This window comes from Symphalangus syndactylus, chromosome 6 (genome assembly GCF_028878055.3).
Source record: "Symphalangus syndactylus isolate Jambi chromosome 6, NHGRI_mSymSyn1-v2.1_pri, whole genome shotgun sequence".
Lineage (NCBI taxonomy): Eukaryota > Metazoa > Chordata > Mammalia > Primates > Hylobatidae > Symphalangus > Symphalangus syndactylus.
This window is the reverse complement of record NC_072428.2, coordinates 52,874,308-52,895,488: the sequence shown is the minus strand read 5'-3', so window position 1 is coordinate 52,895,488 and position 21,181 is coordinate 52,874,308. Positions and strand designations below refer to the sequence as shown.

Sequence of the window (21,181 nt, the reverse complement as noted above, 5' to 3'; positions counted from 1 at the left end):
TTATTCCTTTTCGTGGTTGAATAATATTCCCTGTATGGATGTACTACATTTTATTGGATGTACATCCATACAGGATGTCATTTGTCAGTTGATGGACATTTGTGTTTCTACTTTTTAGCTATTATGAATAATGCTGCTATGAACATTCGTGTACAGATTTCTATGTGAATGTATGTTTTCATGTCTCTTCAGTGTATACCTAGGAGTGGAATTGCTGGGCCATAGAGTAACTGTACATTTAACATTTTGAGGAACTGCCCAACCGTTTTCCAGGATGGCTTCACCATTTTACATTTTCAAAAGCAATGTGTGAGGGTTCTACCTTTTCCACATCCTCACCAACAATTATTGTCATCAATGTTGTCATCACTTACAGCCAACCTAGTGTGTGGAGTGGTATCTCATTATGGTTTCGATTTGCATTTCCCTAATGGCTAATGATGTGACCATCTTTTTATGTGCTTATTGGCCATTTCTGTATCTTCTTTGGCATTTATTCATTCTTTTTTCTTTTTTTTTCTTTTTTTTTTTTTTTTTTTTGAGATGGTGTCTTGCTCTGTCATCCAGGCCGGAATGCAGTGGCACGATCTTGGCTCAATCTAACCTCTGCCTCCCAGGTTCAAGTGATTCTTCTGACTCAGCCTCCCAAGTAGCTGGGATTACAGGCACGTGCCACCATGCCTGGCTAATTTTTGTATTTTTACTAGAGACGGGGTTTCACTATGTTGGCCAGGCAGGTCTCAAACTCCTGACCTCAGGTGATCTGCCTGCCTCAGCCTCCCAAAATGCTGAAATTACAGGTGTGAGCCACCGCGCCCAGCCATTCTTTGGCATTTATTCATTCTTAAGGCCTGTTATGAGCGATGTCTTATTAGGCATTGAGGAGGAGAAAAATATGTCATGATGACCTCTGTCTTTCAAGGAACTTGCGGTCTGGAAGAGAATTGTAATTAGTACAGGTGAAAAGTTAGGACTTCACAGACAAGGTTGCCTTTAGTTTGGGTCTAGAGATAGGTAGTATTTGTATACAAGGAGCTTTGCAGAAAGACTTTCTGGGCAGTTGGAGTAATGTAAGTAAAGACAATTTGTAATTAGTAGTAGAAAACAGTTTTATCTTCTGATGAGCTCTGAAATAATAGTGTGAAAGCACCTGGCATAGCACTTGGCACATGACGGGCTGTCATTATGTGTTAGCTCCCTTTGCAACTCCCCTCATTTGGTCCCAGCTCTGTCTTCTAGGACTACATGGCTTCCTTTTCCTGTTCCAGATTTTTAACTCTTAGGAGACAGAACTCCAAGCTATATGAGCCTTGGTTCCTTAAACTGTGGTTTGAAGTCTCCTCCTCATCCTAGTCATTTTAAAATCAAACAGCCACAAAGTTTTGGTGCCCTCTCTGAATTCCAGTGTGGCATGACCATTATTGTGAGGAGCAGGGCAACTATCCCCTTTGTTAAGGATTTTATACTTCTATTAATATGGCCCGACCTTGCACTGGCTTTCTTGGCAGCTGCATTACACTCCTGGGTTCTGTTAAGCTTGTAATCGGCCCAGCCTTCTGAGATTCATGGCTTCTTATGTCCTGTAACCCTTTGATTGGATTTGTTTGCAGAGCTTGTTTTAACCTAAAGGTAAGGATACTTTAAGGCTTTGTATTTGCTTGTGAATTTGTAATATTTGAAATGTGAATATGTACTATGTGAAAGTAGTGGTGTTAGTATGGAGACTACCAGAAAGAAGAAAGGATAGGCTTGGAACGTTCTCAGCATGAGACTAGAAGGAACTGGAACTTCCAAGAGAGAAGGTTCTAGGAAGCAGGACTAAACAGAAAGTATCTTCACCCCTCAAGTAAACTCCTTTCCACTTGAGGTTTTTCCTTATTTTCTGTCAGCTGATTGGTCCCATCAGACAACTATGGTGTGCTGATGCATGCTAAATCTGGGAAAGAAGGGAAGAATTGGGCATATGAGCCCTGGAAGGCAGTGTGGCTCCATAGAGCTTGGGCTCCATCCCCAGCTGCTACTTATTGGCCTTGTAATCTTTCTTTTTTCCTTTTTTTGAGATGGAGTCTCGCTCTGTCGCCAGGCTGGAGTGCAGTGGCGCGATCTCAGCTTACTGCAACCTACACCTCATGGGTTCAAGTGATTCTCCTGCCTCAGCCTCCTGAGTAGCTGGGATTACAGGTGCCTGCCACCATGTCTGGCTAATTTTTTTTTTTTTTGAGACGGAGTCTCCCTGTTGCCCAGGCTAGACTGCAGTGGCGCAATTTCGGCTCACTGCAGGCGCCGACCCTCGGGGTTCACACCATTCTCCTGCCTCAGCCTCCCAAGTAGCTGGGACTTACAGGCACCCGCCACCTCGCCCGGCTAATTTTTTGTATTTTTTTTTTTAGTAGAGACGGGGTTTCACCGTGTTAGCCAGGATGGTCTCGATCTCCTGACCTTGTGATCCGCCTGCCTTAGCCTCCCAAAGTGCTGGGATTACAGGCGTGAGCCACCATGCCCGGCCACGTCTGGCTAATTTTTGTATTTTTAGTAGAGATGGGGTTTCACCATGTTGGTCAGGCTGGTCTTCAACCTCTGACCTTGTGATCCACCTGCCTCAGCCTCCCAAAGTGCTAGGATTACAGGCGTGAACCACCGTGCCCAGCCTGGCCTTGTAATCTTAATCAGTCATTTACAATCTGTAAAACTTGGGCTTCTTTCAGAGGATCAAATGAGATCATAAATGTCAAGTATCTGTTGCGTAGTAGGCAGCTCAAGAAATGTGAGCTCTTTTGAACTCCATCATTCAAGAGCTTTGCAAGGCAGTGAGTTGTGCTCCCTGAGCCTGTGTAAACATCTCTGAGCACCTGTGATACTTAGTGCACTTATTTGTGCGCTTGTTTCATTTTCCCTCCTCCAGCTCAGAATAAGAGCTCCTTGTAGGCAAGATTCATGTCTGATTGATTTCGGTGTCTGTCAATGCCCAGCACAGAGGCTGGCTTGGAGATGTTACTTCAGTTTTGTTGAGTGAGTGAAGGCCACACTTTTGCCTGAAGAGGCCAGGTTTTATGGTTGGCTTTTCACTGTCTCTACTTTACTGGAAATTTTGTGGGATTCCTGAACTTCACAAAAGGTGGCTCAAGTACCAACACTGTTTCACTGTTTGAGAAGTTTGAACCACTTTTGTGTCTCACTGCTGTAGTGTGACAGGTTTCCTGGCAGCCAGCCAGGAGGCCTGCTGTGGGGCCAGTAGGTGGCGCCTATGACCCTTTCCCACACCTCAGGTCCTGCACACGCCTTTCCTTCTCACCACGGCAGCTGCTGACTCTCTGGGAAATGCATATATTAATAGCTCTGGGCAGGGGTACCCAGATGAAGTTGCTTTGGGCCACTCCCTCCTGTTTATGGCCTTGTATTGTTGGACTTTCGTGTTTTATGCAGTCTCAGCCTTGGCACACACTGCCTGGGGAAGCAAAGATGTTTGCCATAGAGGATCCCAGAAGGTCACTCTGGGAATCTGTGCTTCTGGCCCATCCTTTCTGGCACACTCTGCCTCTAGGAAGTCATCCCTGTGGCTCTCTTGCTCTGACCTGTACTCTCATGGCACCTTCCTCTAGGGTCCTTGCTTGTATTTTAGCTGTTTGCCCAGTGTGTAGCTGTCTAGTGAATGCTTTGAAGGCAAGGATACCACAGAATTCATCACAGTACCCTGAGTGCCCTGCTCAGAGTCCTGTAATAACCAGTCCTTAGGAAGAGTCTATGGAATGAATGGATGCATAATAAGTAGTACCTCAAAAATTGTTATCCACATTGAAGGGTATTCTACAAACAAACTAGCCTTACTCTGCAAAAAATGTCAATATCATGAAAATCAAAGAAAGGTTGAAGAACTATCCTAGATGAAATTGAAACATATGCAGTGTTTGGTCCTGATATTGATCCTGGCTTGCATCTGGATCATAGGGGGAGATTGCTATAATGAATATTGGGATAATTGAAGAAATTTGAATATGGGCTATATATTAGATAAAAATAGTATATCAATGTTAAATGTTCTGAATTTTGTCATCATTAGTTAGTGGTTCTGTAAGAGAATGCTCTGGTACTAGGTACCAGATGCATGTACCAATGCATCTGGTATATGCTCGATGAAGTATTTGGGAGTAAAGGGGCATAGTATCTGAAATTAATTCTCATATAGTCCAGCAAAAAAATAGAAAAGGAATAGAAAGGCAAATGAAACAAAATGTAAACAGGATATGAGTGAAGGCTATTTATTTATTTGTTTGTTTCGTTTTTTTTTTTTTGAGACAGAGTCTTGCCCTGTCACCCGAGCTGGAGTGCAGTGCCGCAATCTTGGCTCACTGCAACCTCCGCCTCCTGGGTTCAAGCGATTCTCCTGCCTCAGCCTCCCGAGTAGCTGGGATTACAGGCATGTGCCACCATGCCAGGCTAATTTTGTATTTTTTAGTAGTGACGGGGTTTCACTATGTTGGTCAGGCTGGTCTCGAACTCCCAACCTTAGGTGATCCGCCTGCCTTGGCCTCCCAAAGTGCTGGGATTACAGGCCTGAGCCACCGCACCCGGCATGAAGGCTGTTTGAAGGGGTTTGTGTGTGTGTGTGATTTTTGTAACTGTTCTATAAGTTTGAAATTATTTCAAAATAAAAAGTTAAAAAATAATCTAAGCACTTTAATGTGGGCCAAGTTTCTGTAAGAGAGATGGGGCAAAGAATGATCACCGAGTGTTACACTTTGTTCATTTGATCCAGCAAGTATTCACTGAGGTTGTGATTCAGCTCCTCCACTGTGTGCCTCAACAAACATAACAATTGTGATAATAGCAACTAAGATTTGGAAAATGTAAGTGCCCTCACAAACATTATTTCCTTTGGTCATCTCAGCACCCATGTTAGGTAGGGCTGGCAGGCTGATAGGGTAAGATGACTGAGGTTCGGTGAGGGTAGTGTGATCTGCCCACAGTCACACAGCCTGGAAGAGACAGACAGAGGCAGGCTCATATATAGATCAGTCTTTTCCAAAGGGGATGCTTTCTGAGCCTCCCTATCTATGTGTGTAAAAGGAAGATTTGGACTGATTAATCTCTGCAGATCATTCTTTAAGTTCAGAAATTTTAAAGTTTTCTGAGATAGGAAATAGCCAGTTATGAAACATGCAGACACATTCCACAGTACACTTGCATTTGTGGTAGGTACTGCATACCTGCCAGCCTCTCCCCTCCATCACTACCCTCACTCCCTTGGAGTTCTCCAGGCATGAAAGAATGCTTGGTGGGCCATCTCACTGGAAGTGAGAGCATCTGGAGAGCTTCCTCATGGAAGGGTCCCCAAGCTAGGCCTTGGAGAAGGGTGCTGAGTTCAAGTAGCAAATGCAGAAGTTGCTGGAGAGGCCTTGTCTATGGAGTTGAAGCATCAAGACCCTGCCTGAAGTCTGCTGTCCCAAGCTTGAGGGGTCTGTAAGCAGCCTTTACTCCCTTGCCCTGCTCCTCCCAGCCCTGGCTGGCAGAGTAGATAAGGCACAGATGGAGGCTGCCTGGGGATTCTGGCCCCAGGCACCTTGCCTCTGCTCAGACAGCAGGGCCTGGTGCTGTTATTACTGTAAACAGGGCCTTCTGTGAGGCTCCAGCCAGGGCCCTGTTGCCCAGATAGCAATCATGATTGGGTCTGCATGGCTCAGTGCTTCCAGGCCTCTGATGCAGGTGGGATAGGGCTCCCTACCCTTCAGCCCCTCCCCATCTGCAGCTGAGGGCTGGTTCATGTGAAGGATCCGGAAATCACTTGGAACAATGCATCATTGAAGTTCAGTGGCCGCTTTGTATTGATTGGTCCTAAAGAAAGGAAGAAAAATCAAGTGGTACCTCCCTCCTCTGAGTAGAAGAGCTAGTTAGCCAGAATAACTCAAAGCTGCCCCTGTGTCCCTTACTGGGACTCTTTCTCTCCCTCCTACAAACAGAGCCTGGGGAGTTGTCTTTTCGTTGGAAGTCTTGCTGAGTGCAGTGTCTGCTAGGAATCTACTCAATTTTCATTTTGATGCTGCACATATTTAGAATTATAACATTATAGAGCTGGTAGGGACTTCAGAAATAATTTCACTTAATTTCCTTCTTTTACTGTAGATAAAAGTAAGGACGACAAAGACATTTATTGTGGTCACATAGCTAGTAAGTGATAGAACCATGACTGGAATTTGTGACCTCTAGCCTCTAGGCCTTTATCCACAAATGTCCTCGGCCCTGAGACTGAGAAGCTGCACCCACACCCTCCTACATATACATAGAAGCCTAAGTTCTTTGAAAAAGGCAAGCATACAGTTATAAAACAGGTAACTTCCAGCACCAGACAGAAGTATTGGTGAGAAGTTAATATAGGTAAGTGCTGTAGACATTCATTCATTCAGACCCCGAGCTTTGTGGTGTGCCAACTGCCATGGCAGGCACCTGGAGCAGAGAGATGAAGGCAAGTCCTTGTTTCTAGAAGGACATGCTGCCTACTGGGGAAGTTAGACCTGTGGACCGTATGATAACTACATTGATACGGGTTAGCACAGGGGATTGTGGTGGCAACAAGGCCATCTTAGGGAAGGCTTCTTGAAGTATAGGATTTTTTTTTTCCTAAGAAAGTTTTATTTTAAAGAAGAATAGTAGTATGGTCATTGTTATAAAAACAACACAACTTCAAACAATACAGAGGCACTCACAGCAGAAAGAGAAAGCTTGACTGCTTCATTGCCCCTTCCCCAATCAGTGGTAATAGCTGTTACCTCTTTGGTCTTTAGCCTGCTGGACTCTCCAGGATCACTGATGGATGGGAGCAGGCTATGTTTTTCCCGACTGATTTGTCCTTCTCCTGTGGTAATCTTCAGCTCTTGGGCTAGGGAACCTTCCCTTTCCTGCCGCTGCCCTTGCCTGGGAATTTTAGACAGTTCATTTATCTATCCTCCAGTAATTCTGAGCACATACTATGTTCCAAGTTCTGTGTATACCTTTTAATGTATCATCCTAGTTACTCTATCACTTCTTTAAAATCGAGTGAACACGAATTGGAAAGTGATAAGAATAGTATAAGCTCTTCTTATGCTATTTTGTACAGTGCTTTATTGCATCCCAAGTATTTTTATGTATTTTGTCTCACTGTCTCTTCATAGCACCCCTATATGACATATATAGTAGGGTTGGTGAGGTGCTCTCCAATTTTTTTAACAGATGCAGAAACAGGCTTAGAGAGCAGGAGCTATCATGTAAATGAAGGAAGCAGTTGAGATTCAGAGAGGCTAAGTCATTCATTCATCCAGCACTCCTCACCTAGTAAGTAACAGAGCCTGGATTTGTTTTTTTTTGTTTGTTTTGTTTTGTTTTGAGATGGAGTTCTGCTCTTGTTGCCCAGCCTGGAGTACAGTGGCGTGATCTTGGCTTACTGCAACCTCTGCCTCCTGGGCTCAAGTGATTCTCCTGCTTCAGCCTCCTGAATCGCTTGGATTACAGGTACCGGCCACCATGCCAGGCTAATTTTTTATATTTTTAATAGAAACAGGGTTTTACCATGTTGGTCAGGCTGGTCTCAAACTCCTGACCTCAGGTGATCCACCCGCCAGAGCCTGGATTTTTTTTTTTTTTTTTTTTTTTTTTTTTTTTGATACAGAGTCTCACTGTCACCCAGGTTGGAGTGCAGTGGCATGATCCTGGCTCACTGCAACCTCTGCCACCCGGCTTCAAGCTTTTCTCCTGCCTCGGCCTCCAGAGTAGCTGGGATTACAGGCGTGAGCCACCACACCCAGCTAATTTTGTATATTTAGTAGAGACAGGGTTTCACCTTGTTAGCCAGGCTGATCTCGGACTCCCAACCCCAGGTAATCCACCTGCCTCCGTTTTCCAAAGTGCTGGGATTACAGGTGTGAGCCACCGCGTCCGGCCCCCAGAACCTGGATTTGAAACGAGATCTTTGCTGCTGATTTTTCTGACCCACTCTACTGCCTGACAGTTGTGCAAGTGCTTGGATTCAACTCTGGACTTTTTTTTTTTTTTTTTTTTTTTGAGGTGGAGCCTCTCTCTGTTGCCCAGGCTGGAGTGCAGTAGCATAATCTCAGCCCTCTGCAACCTCTGCCTCCCGAGTTCAAGTGATTCTCATACGTCAGCCACCCGAGTAGCTGGGATTACAGATGCCCGACACCACACCTGGCTAATTTTTGTATTTTTAGTAGAGATGGGGTTTCGCCTTGTTGGCTGGGCTGGTCTCGAACTCCTGACCTCAGGTGATCTGTCCGCCTCGGCCTCTCAAAGTGCTGGGATTACAGGTGTGAACCACCACGCCTGGCTTCAACTCTGGACTTCTAATTTGGTCTACTGTGTGTCTAATACCCTGGGCAATCCCCAGATAGGGGTCACCTACTGCTGCCCTGCCAAGCAGGAGACCTAGTTCATTAGGGAAGGGCCTTCCACAAGTCTGGCGTGAGCCCAGAAAGGCCCACTATGCCCACCCTGCCTCCCTAGCCCCTGGACACAGGCTGTTCTGCCCTGAGTGGCAGCCTGCATTAAGCATTCTACTCATCATCTCAGGGATGATGGAATCCTAACCTTTTCAGAGACACCATAGTCTGTCACAAGCATTGCTCTTTTTAAAAGAGATTAATTCACTTGTCACATTTTGCCCATTGGTGAAAATCACAGGGGAGAGCAAGGGTGGTTTTCTCAGGCCTCAAAGGCCCTTTCAGCTGCTCTCAGCGGGCAGCCTGCCCCCTAGCTGGCCCAGGACTTTGAAATGACTGCCCACTGTGCATTCACTTGCAAAGCAACACAGTGAAATGCAGGAGACCTGGTTTGTAAAATCCCAACTTTCTGGGCTGCTCTGCACTGAGGGGAGGCAGGGCAGGGGCCTACCCAGCTCTTTCGGAGTTATTTGTGGTTGGGTTCTCTTGTGGTCTTTTCTTTTTTTTTGAGACAGAGTCTTGCCCTGTCACCCGGGCTGGAGTGCAGTGGCGCAATCTTGGCTCACTGCAACCTCCACCTCCTGGGTTCAAGCGATTCTCCTGCCTCAGCCTCCCAAGTAGCTGGGATTACAGGTGTGTGCCACCACGCCTGGCTAATTTTTTGTATTTTTAGTAGAGACAGGGTTTCACTGTGTTAGCCAGGATGGTCTCGATCTCCTGACCTCATGATCCACTCACCTTGGCCTCCCAAAGTGTTGGGATTACAGGCATGAGCCACTGCACCCAGCCCGGTCCTTTTCTTGATCTACCAGGTGCCACCACTCCTTACGAAGTTCTGTTTTAATCCTTATGACCACCTTGCACAAGAGGGATTAATATCTTCCATTTCACAGCTAGTAAGTGACAGAGCTAGAATCTGAACTCCAGCCTTTGGACTCCAGGGTCATTGCTTTTTTTCTATTACACCTCAGCCCCAAGAGACTGCAAAGAATGATGCTCAGTCAAGAAGCTGGGCAGGGCTGAAAGCTGGAGTCTCACTGAAGAACACCAAGATTTCCCCCTCTGAATGGCCCCTCAGGTTTGTAGAGCCCTTTCTTTCATATTTCAGTGCTGCCTCCTAAAACTCCTGTGACACTGGGAGGATTGTGATCCTCATTGGACCTATGAAGAGACAAAGCTTAGCCAGATGATGTGCCTTCCTTTAGGACGTTAGAATAGTAGGTGGCAGAGCTAGAGCTAGAACGCAGGTCTCCTGACTTTCCCGTATGTTCTTTCATTGAAATGATAGCAGGTTTAGAGAAGTTCCTCTTCCAGCAGTTCTTTCTCTTAAAATAGAAAACCCTGCAATGTACAGAAGAGAAAATCCCAAAATGCAAACATGCATGTAACAAATAGCTCAAAATTGTTAGTGATCAGAGACATGCAAAATAAAACAATAATATAATAGCCCTTTACACCCACCCATTAGACTGGCAATGATTGGAAAGCTGGCTATGGCCAAGTGTTGACAGGAAGAGGGATGCACAGGCACACCTCTGTCCTGCTTGTGGAAGGATCAATGGGGCAGCTATTCAGAAGAGGACCTTGGCACTATTTAGTCAAATTAACTGTGCACATACTCTAGGACCCAGTGATCTCACTCCAAGTACATGCCACAGGGAAATGCTCACATAGGTCCAAAAGGGGACATAGGAGAGGATGTTCTGTGAGCATGGTTTTAGAGGCTCCCCGGGCGGATATGCCTGGGAGAGCAGAGAAAGAAAATGTGGACACACCCCATGGGGAGTTATGCAACAGTTAAAAACAATGGAGTTATTGCATACTTAGCAATATGAGCATACTTAAAACAGAATTTCCTGTGAAAAAAGTTGTAAGCAGGATTTTATACACATAGACACACACGTACCTACACACACCCATGCATATGTATTTATAAAAGAAGGAAGGAGGGAAGGAAAAGAAGAGATAGATCTTGCCTGGTAGAGATAGATCAGGTCTTGGAAAGCAAGAACCTCTCTCTCTGTCTACTCCCCAGTAGCCAGCAAGAGGCTGGGCACAGAGTGGGTGTGTGCACATGTTTGCTGAATGAATGAACAAAGTGCCTAGAGCCAGCCTTGCTGAATTATCCAGGTCATCCTGTGTGATCACATCTTAGAATCCCTGGGTATTGGCCAACCTGCCACTACCAGCTTGAGAGTGCAACACTTTGTTCCATCAAAATGATGGAAGTGAGATAGGATAGTAGGGTCTGTATTGAATACCTGCTATATGCTGAGGCTGGGATCTTGCAACTTAGAGATATTATCCTAGAGGTCAGAAGACTGAAAATTAGCCTTGATTTGCTTGGAGTTATCTAGCTGAATCAGAATTCAAATCAAGGTCTGACTTACTCCAATGCCCTTTATTCATCCATTTCTTTTTTTATTAGACTGCACTCAGCCCTTCAGGGGCAGTAGGAGGAGGCATTTCAATCTTCTTTCTTCAGCCGTACCTCTAGAGCAGTGCTGCTTCCACAATTTTCAGGGTCCAGGCAGGGGAACATGGGTCATTGTTCCTTTGGAGGCATGACGGATTTTGGTCACTCCGAGTTTATCCTAGCTACACCCTCCTTTCTCATTTTTCTGCCCAAGCTCCTCTCTCAAGGTCGTATTATGCCTCCAAACTGGTCTTCGTATCCCCATTTTGTACCCTCTGCCCTTTAAATTCAGCCTGCTTAGTGGTTAGGTTAATTTTATAATTTCTTTTGCCCCAAAACCTTGAATGACAACCTCACTGCCTTTGGTGGGAAGCTAAGGAAGGGCAAGTAGGTTTTCTCTCTGTTGCTAACTTCAGTGGATTGATGGTGGCTGATTGGAACGTATTTTGAAGAAGATTCTTTTTTTTTTTTTTTTGAGACAGTCTCACTCTATCACCCGGGCTGGAGTGCAGTGGCGTGATCTCAGCTCACTGCAAGCTCCGCCTCCCAGGTTCACACCATTCTCCTGCCTCAGCCTCCTGAGTAGCTGGGACTACAGGTGCCTGCCACCACGCCCGGCTAATTTTTTTTTTTTTTTTTTTTTTTTTTTTGAGACGGAGTCTGTCTCTGTCGCCCAGGCTGGAGTGCAGTGGCGCAATCTCGGCTCACTGCAAGCTCCGCCTCCCGGGTTCACGCCATTCTCCTGCCCCAGCCTCTCCGAGTAGCTGGGACTACAGGCGCCCGCCACCACGCCCGGCTAATTTTTTGTATTTTTAGTAGAGACGGGATTTCACCGTGTTAGCCAGGATGGTCTCGATCTCCTGACCTCATGATCCACCTGCCTTGGCCTCCTAAAGTGCTGGGATTACAAGTGTGAGCCACCGCGCCCGGCCTTGAAGAGGATTCTGAGGCTCTTTCAAAGGCTCCACAGTGAGAGCTGCTGGGAGAGATGTGTGATATCCCTCTTAGACATGGGAGCGCAGGACAGTAGCGTGCACGCCAGGAATCTGTCAAACCTTTAGACTGAGCTTTTATCCTAGGGTCCATTACTGATTTCATGGGGGCTGCGAACACCTGATCATTATATGTGAAAAAAATGTTTTTGAGAGTGTATGCTCTTATGAGCTTTTCTGGAAGAAATTCGATCGTAGTCACAAAAGAGCCCATAGCTCAGAAAGGTTTATGCCTACTGCCTTAGCCTCCTAGTCTGACATTCAAGGCCTTGTGTTGGCTCTGCATGCCTCAGCAGCTGTCTGTTTCTCTGCTGTGAACTGTCACTCAGATGGAGCTGCCTGATGGTCTCTGAATGTTCCTTTCCTGCTTCGCAGTCATATCCTGTTTCTTGCCTTGATTGACGTGCACTTCCTTCTGCTTCTCTAAACTCTTCCCCTTCTTCAAGACACAATTCAAATTTGTTCCCCCAGAAGCCTCTGATTTTCTTCAGCCTATCCTGATTTTCTAGCCTTTTGGACTGAGGGTCAGAGAAGCGAGGCCATCCCATCAGGATCATAGTTAGGATCAGAACCATGCGCTCTCTACCATATCACATGGCCTGCTAAACAAGGAGAAGAGATTTTGTAAATTAGACAGGGTTCTTAGCTTCTTTAACATTCTTGGCCATAGAAAATTGTTTCTGCATAAAAGAAGTTTAACATTAAATATAGTAAGAGACCTTCACCAGAATAAATCCTCCAAACTAGAGGTAAGAAAGGAAGGTTTCCTAACCTCTCTTAATACTCTCGCCTCACATGTTGTACCCCAGTCATACCAGACCTCTTAGGGGGTCTCATGTACCCCGTGCCTGCTCCAGGTGAAGAGTACTGCCTCTACCTGGAACACTCCTTCCCCTCCCTCACCCCCTTTTGTTTGGCCAGTTCCCCTTTATCAGCACCTCCTCAGAGAGGCCTTTTTGGCCACTGAGACTGGGTTAAGTTTCGTTGTAATGCACCTGCAACCCATAGTCCCATTCATAGCTCTCATGAGATGTGCAGTTCTGTGGTCTGTCTCGGCCTTGGGCTTTGACAGTGCCTTTGAAAGTATTTGAGAGAAGCCTTAGTACATGATGTTTCTCGTCATCCTCTCAAGCCTTAGTTACCTGCTAACATCTGCAACACAGAGATTTTATTTGACTTGGTCTGTAGGGACATTTACTATAGATTGTGACACAAGAATGGTGCTAGGACTCAAACCCAAGCCTTTGGACTCTCTGCCCTTTGGCTAGAACCCACTGAAAAACAGCCTCCTAGCTTCCCAAACCCCTCCTCCCTTTCTTGGCACTGTGTTCTTTGATATGCTGTCTTGAGCCATGTCTTCTCCTCACCCTCATCCAGAATCTAGCAGGGGACCAAGTGCATGTCATACCGATTCACTGACATCAGTGTAGTGTTTGTCTTTCATGTTATCTAGAGCCAGGTTCTGTCTGGAGGAAGGGTGGTGAGGTGAGAAGGAGCCTGGCTGTAGGGTCACTGCCAACCAGTCACTGCACTGCCCCTTAACTAGCTGTGTGACCTTAAGCAAGTCATTTCACCTCAGTGAGCCTGTTACCTTATCCCTGCAAAGAGGCGATTACTCTTAGCTCCTTAGGTGGTTTCAAGAGTACATGGAATCATGAATGTAAAGCACCTGGGGTAGTTCCTGCTTGTAAAAGGTGCTCAGTAAGAGTTCATTCGATTTACCCACCCCTACATTGTTGGTCCTCCTGTCCTGGGAGCAAAAATTCAGACTTTTAGTGGGATACTTTAAATTCTGGTTTGTTAATTTATTTAACAATTATTGAGCTTCTACAATGTGTTAGGCGCTGGCATATAGATTCTGGTAGGGTCTGCGTGGACTCTCCTAGGAACCTAATCTATTGTATCCATCTTTCGTTGGGTTGAAGGATTTTCAATTTCCAAACAACCACAATACAGATAAACTTGAGGAATATGATCATTTTGTGAACTGAGAACTACCTAGATAAGACATGTCATCAGGCATTCTGTTCCTAGCATTGGGAAATTAAGGAAGGAAGAGCTGTGGATTGGATGAGTTAAGGAAGGCTTCCTTCTCAGGAGTCCACAAGCCACAAGAATTGTATTAAATACCATGAGAGGAGAATTCAAATAGGCAAAGGAGCAGGGAGACAGCATTCTGGACCAAGGGAGTGAGAGTGTCAGAGTATTAAGATAGGGAGGCGCCATTCTTTTCTCAAAGGGTTTGGAAGATAGCAAGGGGGACAGACTGATTTAAGGGAAGGAGAGAGGTAGGGGAAGCCTTGATGGGACAGAATGGCCAGAGGAGCTGAGATTGGGAATGTAGTCCTCAAAGGCCTCTATTTCCTGACTCATTCAGCCTCTGTTTGTTGACTGTGTCATTTCTTCTATGGTTGTTTCTACTTTTACATCCATGATAAGCCATACACTGAAAATATTCCTCTGTCTTGTTTTAGGCTGTTGTCAGAAGGTGCAGATGTCAATGCAAAGCACAGACTTGGCTGGACAGCACTCATGGTGGCAGCCATCAACCGAAACAACAGGTGAGAGACCTCCTTCCACAAGGGGCTCCTTTAGGCAGATCTCTGCAGACTGTGCTCCTGAGCACTCTCACACCTGGTGTGCCCCCCTGCTGTCTTTTTCAGCGGCAGGAAGATAGATTCAGACTGAGGTACTGGACTTCACCTGGTGCTTTGGACTGTATAGTAGCAGTGGACCAGAAAGATGTAGGCTTGAATCCCAGCTCCCTCAGTCATTGGCTTTGTGACCTTAGGCAAGTCATTTGCATTATTGTAGCAACCAAATGTTTGGAAGCCTGTTGTAAGTGGTTGTGTGTATAGGTGCAAGTTATTGTCATATTCTGTTACCTACCGTCTGTTGATCTTGAGAAGTCTGCAGTTACTGTCCCCAGTGAGTGCTCCTCCAAGGGCTTTTTCTTTGGAGGTTCTGATGGAAACTAAGAAAGATGGGGGACTTCTTTCCCTCCCATTGGAGGCTGTGCTATTTTCCTGCCCCCTCCTCCATCCTATCAGAGTTGTAGCTATTGTATAAAGATTGAAATAGTTTACTTTGTGTAGCGAGTTATCTAATTCTCACAATCACTCCACAAAATATATATTATGCTCATTTTGTAGCTCAGAAAACTGAAACCCAAAGAGATAAAGTGATTTATTTGTGTCACATGGACGGATTTAGAACCTGGTCTGGCTGCCTGAAAGGTCTGTGTTTTTGGGTTTTGGGGTTTTTTTGAGATACAGTCTTGCTTCGTCACCCAGGCTGGAGTGGAGTGGCACGATCTATGGCTCGCTGCAGCCCCGGCCTCCTGGGTTCAAGTGATCCACCCACCTCACCCTCCTGAGTAGCTGGGACTACAGGTATGCACCATCACACTGGGCTATTTTTTTTTAAAGATAGGGGTCTCACTGTGCTACCCAGGTTGGTGTTGAACTCCTGGCCTCAAAGTGCTCCTGCACCCTCAGCCTACCAAAGTGTTGGGATTACAGGCATGAGCCACTGTGCCCAGCCATGATCTGTGTTTTTTACTTTATCTCACTGCTACCTCCCGATGCCAGATACCAGCCTAGTGCTGATGCTGCCTTTCCATTTCAGTCTGTTCTGATTTCTGCCTTGGAGTCTGTATAATTCTGGAAGTGCTGGGATGAAGTACACATTTGCTCTAGCTATGATTGTGCGAAAGAATTAAGAGCAAAAAGGGATACTTTCTTTTTTTTTTTTTTTTTTTTTTTTTGAGACAGAGTCTCGCTCTGTCACCCAGGCTGGAGTGCAGTGGTGTGATCTCGGCTCACTGCAAGCTCTGCCTCCTGGGTTCACGCCATTCTCCTGCCTCAGCCTCTCCGATTAGCTGGGACTACAGGCGCCCGCCACCACGCCCAGCTAATTTTTTGTATTTTTAGTAGAGACGGGGTTTCACCATGGTCTCGATCTCCTGACCTCATGATCCGCCTGCCTCGGCCTCCCAAAGTGCTGGGATTACAAGCGTGAGCCACCGCGCCCAGCCCAAAAAGGGATACTTTCAAAGAAAGCAGGCTGGGCACTTTAGTAACAGCCATTGACATTGATATTTGGAGGTACCAATTTCAATTCTTTCTGCAAGTAGGTGTTTAAGGGGTACTGGCCACCTGTGAAAGGATTATAAATGTGAAAGAACAAATGTAACTGGGATTTTTTAATATAGAGGTGGTACTGCCTCAGACTGACTGAGAGACTTAGCTGTACATGAGATGGGTCTCTCTTCTCTGCTCCTTTGTTGTGGACTTGTTCTCAGTCACTCGGTTTCCTGATTTGCTCTCTTTAGCTCCAAGCACCTATTCTTTTTCTTTTTTTTTTTTTTTTGAGACGGAGTCTCACTCTGTTGCCAGGCTGGAGTGCAGTGGTGCGATCTCGGATCACTACAACCTCCGCCTCCCGGGTTCAAGCAATTCTGCTGCCTCAGCCTCCCGAGTAGCTGGGACTACAGGCGTACACCACCACACCCAGCTAATTTTTTTGTATTTTTAGTAGAGATGGGGTTTCACTATGTTGGCCAGAATGGTATCAATCTCCTGACCTTGTGATCCACCTGCCTTGGCCTCCCAAAGTGCTGGGATTACAGGCGTGAGCCACCATGTCTGGTGCACTTATTCTTTAAAACAAAATTGATATAAATAGGCTTCGTAGTTGAGAGACCTAGAGTCCAGTCCTGGTTCCAAGCCTTAATTGAATTTCAGAACTCCATGGACAGCCTGTTTCTTCATCAGAAATTAATTATTTCTATGAACATTAGGTAAATATATGCCTTGAGCCAGACCCTGTGCTAGTGTTTGCAGAATCCGAGACCTTGGGGAGTTTGCAGTCTAATGGGGAAAACAAATGCAGGTAAAAAGACATAGTATAGTATGATCAGTGATTTCAGAGCAGTGTGTATGGGATACTCTCGAAGCAAAGGATGTGAGGGGACTCAATGTGGCAGCATAATAGATCCTCACCATATTCTTTTGAGAATCAAATAAGGTAATGTATGTACTACAGGTTATAAATGGTGGTTGTTAGTCCCTGATGTCCCCATTAGATCTCTGTACACAAACACACGTGTTATTCTACACCACTCGTACTTCACCACATGCACCAGTCTTTTCCCCCAGCTTGTAGCTGTTTCCCTCTGCAAGAAATAGCCAGTGGTGCTAAAGAAGGAGAGGTGGAGAGGTGTGTTCCCTTCTGTGTGTAGGATTTTCAAGATTGAGACTGAATAGGAAACAACACAATGCCTAAAAATACTGTCAATTAGTGATTAGATGGCTAGTAGATGTGCTTTTGGGGACACATCTCTTTGAATCTAATGAGTTGTTGGCTTAACTGATTGCTCTGTCTTTATCCAGAGCTGTTAGCAAATCAGTGATGCTTGTTGAGCAAAGTGAGAGTGTTGGCTTATATTTACTTGCTTTGGTTCCTAGGACTAATTAAGTATCCATTTTGTGACCTTCTCTTCCTTCCACTATCCAGGGAGGACAGATCTTTACTGAAAATAGCACACTCTTGGGTTGGATTTATGTATTCATATCATAGAATTTTTTTTGGTCCCTACTGTTTGCCAGGTACTGTTCTATGTACTTGAAATAAAGTTGATGAAAAACAAAGATCCCTGCCCACATAGAGCTTATTTCTGTATTAGTTGTGGTCCTTTGGTAGAGAAAGGTGTGGATAGACAATAAACAATGAGTATAATGGATACGTAAACTATTTAATATATTAGAAGATAAGTGCCATGGGAAAAAGGAAAAGTAGAACTTGTTAAAAAGGGAGTACCAGGAGTACATTGGTCAGGGTGAGTAGGCATCATTATTAAGGTGCCGTATGAGTAGTCTTGGAGGATTATCATATCCATACCAGCATAATATGCCAGTAAGTTTTTCCTTATCAGAAATATACTGATTTTCATATAATCAATCTCCAAATCCTTCCAGAATCATATTGGTCAGGCCTGAAATGCTACCACCTTTGAATTAGATTTCGATGAAGGGAAGATAGAGGGGGAACACCCTTGATTCAAGGCTGAAAGCAGAGAACTTTCACCTCCTTCACCTCCTTTAGGATGTAGGCAGCCACAAACTCAAGAGAGAGATCCTCAGAGTAGCCCAATCATTTCACCCTAATGCTGCCTAATAATATGTTAAGTCTGTAGGGATATAGAATACAATAGTCTCTATCTTTAAGGAGCTTAACGTCTTATGAATTTCTAGATCTGTATGTACATTTTATTTAGTTTTGAGTAGGAAATAACAGTGCTATAGAACTACACTTTAAAAATATGCACAATAATTTAATTTATAATTTATTTTCTCCTTTTATTTCCAAAAAGAGTTTGAAGTGACTTAAAATACAAATATAAATATACACAGGAGAGGGAAAACTGGATCAAGATCAGAAATCATATTGGTTAAAGGAGAGATAATTGTATAAAGATTGAACCAGAGATTCTCTTTTCTGAAAATAGATTTATTATTTTTGTAAAAATCATATATAAAATAGTAGTCACCTGAATTCTCTTTATCTAGAAATTGATTGTTATATACATGTTTATGTACAAATTTAACATGAATGGGACCATGCTGTATTTACTGTAAATTAAGTAATTAGGGAAATTGAGTATTAATTTAGATTGAAGTTTCCTGATAGGGCAAAAAAGGGATACAGAGAGTTATATCTTTGTATATTATGTATATATTTATATTTTTATATATGTAAAATATATATTATCATTATGTATATCCAGCAAACATATTTAAAAACTCTGTGGTGTCAGGAGCTAATGTGCTAGGCTATCAGGGATTCAGAGAATAAGCAGTCACAGCTTTTGCCTTAAGAAGCTTACTTGGACTGCCGACATCAAGGACTTGAGTAATGTGATGGCCATTGTCTTCAGTAGCCGTGCTGCCAAAGCTTTACCAACATTCTACTAGGACAATCCTTTTGCCAGCCCTAGTAACAGCTTGGGTATAGTATTGACTCAAGGAACAGTCATTGGGGTCTCGCCCCTTCTCCACAGTGAGCCCTCTATAAGCCTCATGCCACAAGGCACTTGTTTAGCCTGAGTCTGGGTGTTTCATTCTATATTGCACTCTGACCCAGTCCAGCTAAAGGCTAAGCCACAGGGTCCCAGAATGATCACTGTGACTTGGCATAGCCTTCACCGGCTTGTGCAAATATACACAGCCTTCAGCTAAATTCAATTAGTTTTTCTTTAAGAAGGGAAAGAAATCCAATTTTACCAAACACGGACAGACGGTGGAAGGCACTTTGATGTTACAACCTCTCGGTGATGCTTTACTTAGTCACAAGTTCATAAGCAAGAAGGCTTAATTACTTGGGAAAACACAGGATTAAAACTGGACACAATGGCTGAGTATCCGCTCTCGGGCGACTTGATTCGAACCCATGCACCCTGTTCGTGTGTGGTGCAAACTTTGATGTGTGCTATGACAAGCTGAAAGTCATGACCCCCTTGGGGAAGCTCCTTCAGATGGCATTTGCAGGATATGTAGGCGGAGAGGCAGGGCCTGCCAGGTCTGTTTGCTCAACTTTGATGTCCAAGCAGCCACAGGCCCCACTATTTGCTCTTCCACTGAGGGATGGATTGGGAGCCTCCTACCTTTCCCAGTGAACAATGGCCAGCAATGGAGTGTGACGACTGTTGACCATTCCAGAAGTCTGGCGGACCAGAACAGGGCTTTGGGAGGTGCGGAGCCTGGGGGGCCAAAAGCTGTTCATAGGACAGTCATTTCTCCAGATGTAGCTTTCCTTAAAGCTCTAGTATTGTTAGGTGCTTGCAATGGAGATAAAAATAGTCTCATGAGTTTTAGCAGGTTTTAAGTACTTCTTGGCCCTCTGTTCCAGCAGCACTAAGATGTTTGTAAATTGGAAGTTTAAGTCATTCCTCGTCCCTTAATTAGAGTATGTGTGCAGAGGATAGTGGTTTAGAAGAAAAATTCTGTGACTTAGATTCTTATAATTTCTAATTCATAAAAAAGAAGCCATCAAAACATGTATCTTATAAAGCAATAGTACCCAGAACATATAAAGAAGTCTTACAAATCCATAATAATAAAAAATCTAATTTTTTTAAATGGGCAAAATATTTGAGCAGATGCTTCATCAAAAAAGAGATAGGTGGCAAATAAGCACATGAAAAACATACTCAGCGCAAATCCAAGTCACAATGAGATACCACTACATACCAACCACAGTAGCTAAAATTTAGGAAAACTGACAATACTAAGGGCTGACAAGGATACAGAACAATATTGATACATCACTGATAGGAATGCATAATGGTATAGCCACATTGGAAAACACTTTGGCAGTTTCTCATAAAGGTAAAGTATACATTTAACATATCACACAGCGATAGCAACTCCTAGGTATTTATCTAAGAGAAATAAAAACGTACATCTGCAAAAACACCTGTATGTAAATATTTATAGCACTTTATTCATGACCACCAAAAACTAGAAATAATGAAAATGTCCATCAACTGGTGAATGGACAAACAAATTGTGGTACATCCATATGGTAAAAACAGCCAAACAAACAACGACAACAAAAGCAGCATGCTAAGCTAAAACCAACACAAAAAGCTACCTACTCTGTAATTCCATGTATATGACATTCTGGAGAAGACAGAACTTTAGGGGCAGAAATCAGATTGGTGGTTGCCAGTTTTTGGGAATGGGAGGAGAATATAAAGGAACTTTTTGGGATGATGGAGAAATATTCTGTATCTTGATTATCATGTTGGTTACATGAGTGTATATAATTATCAAAATTCATCAAATTATATATCTTAAAAAGGATGAATTTTACTGTGTAAATGATGCTTCAGTAAACTGACTTTAAAAACTTTTTAAAAAGCTGTCATCCCTCTCTAATTTTCATTATTAATTGTGACCAGTGGCATACTGACTTTGTATTAGTAGTATCAAAATTAATTCATGTTGTTAATGGTCACCTGGAATGTTTTGAATGCTTATTGTTGATGATATCTCACATTAGAGTGATATCATTCTGATTTTATTAGGGAATGAAGATTTGTCAATTCATACTATCAGTGATGTAATGAAGTATAATTACTGATGAATAGTGATAAATTCACTTTATGAGTAGTATACAGTGGGCTTGTATAAATTCATAAAGTATATGATTCTTTATTCCAGCAAGGAGAAAGTTGAGGTTACAGACTGGGAGCTTGCCTCTCCCACACTATTCTTGGGTTCCTTGTCTCTGGACTCTCATGCAGGGACACCACCTATATAGTGAGGCCATTGTGGTGCTTCAGGAAC

General features: G+C 44.1%; 1 protein-coding gene across 9 annotated transcripts in view; it reads left to right on the top strand.

Annotated features, from left to right (window-relative positions):
- CLPB (ClpB family mitochondrial disaggregase) overlaps positions 1–21,181 on the top strand; it is a 143,882-nt gene that overhangs the window by 18,739 nt on the left and 103,962 nt on the right. For 4 of the 9 annotated variants that reach the window (XM_055282770.2, XM_055282768.2, XM_063641349.1 and 1 more), the window contains exon 3: positions 14,306–14,392. The exons of 2 other annotated variants lie outside the window; for them this stretch is intronic. In XM_055282770.2, the coding sequence (XP_055138745.1) occupies positions 14,306–14,392 (87 nt within the window). Of the gene's footprint in view, positions 1–7,429; positions 7,483–9,394; positions 9,502–14,305; positions 14,393–21,181 lie in introns of those variants that run through there. 3 more of the 9 variants (XM_055282773.2, XM_063641350.1, XM_055282775.2) reach the window with 2 other exon arrangements.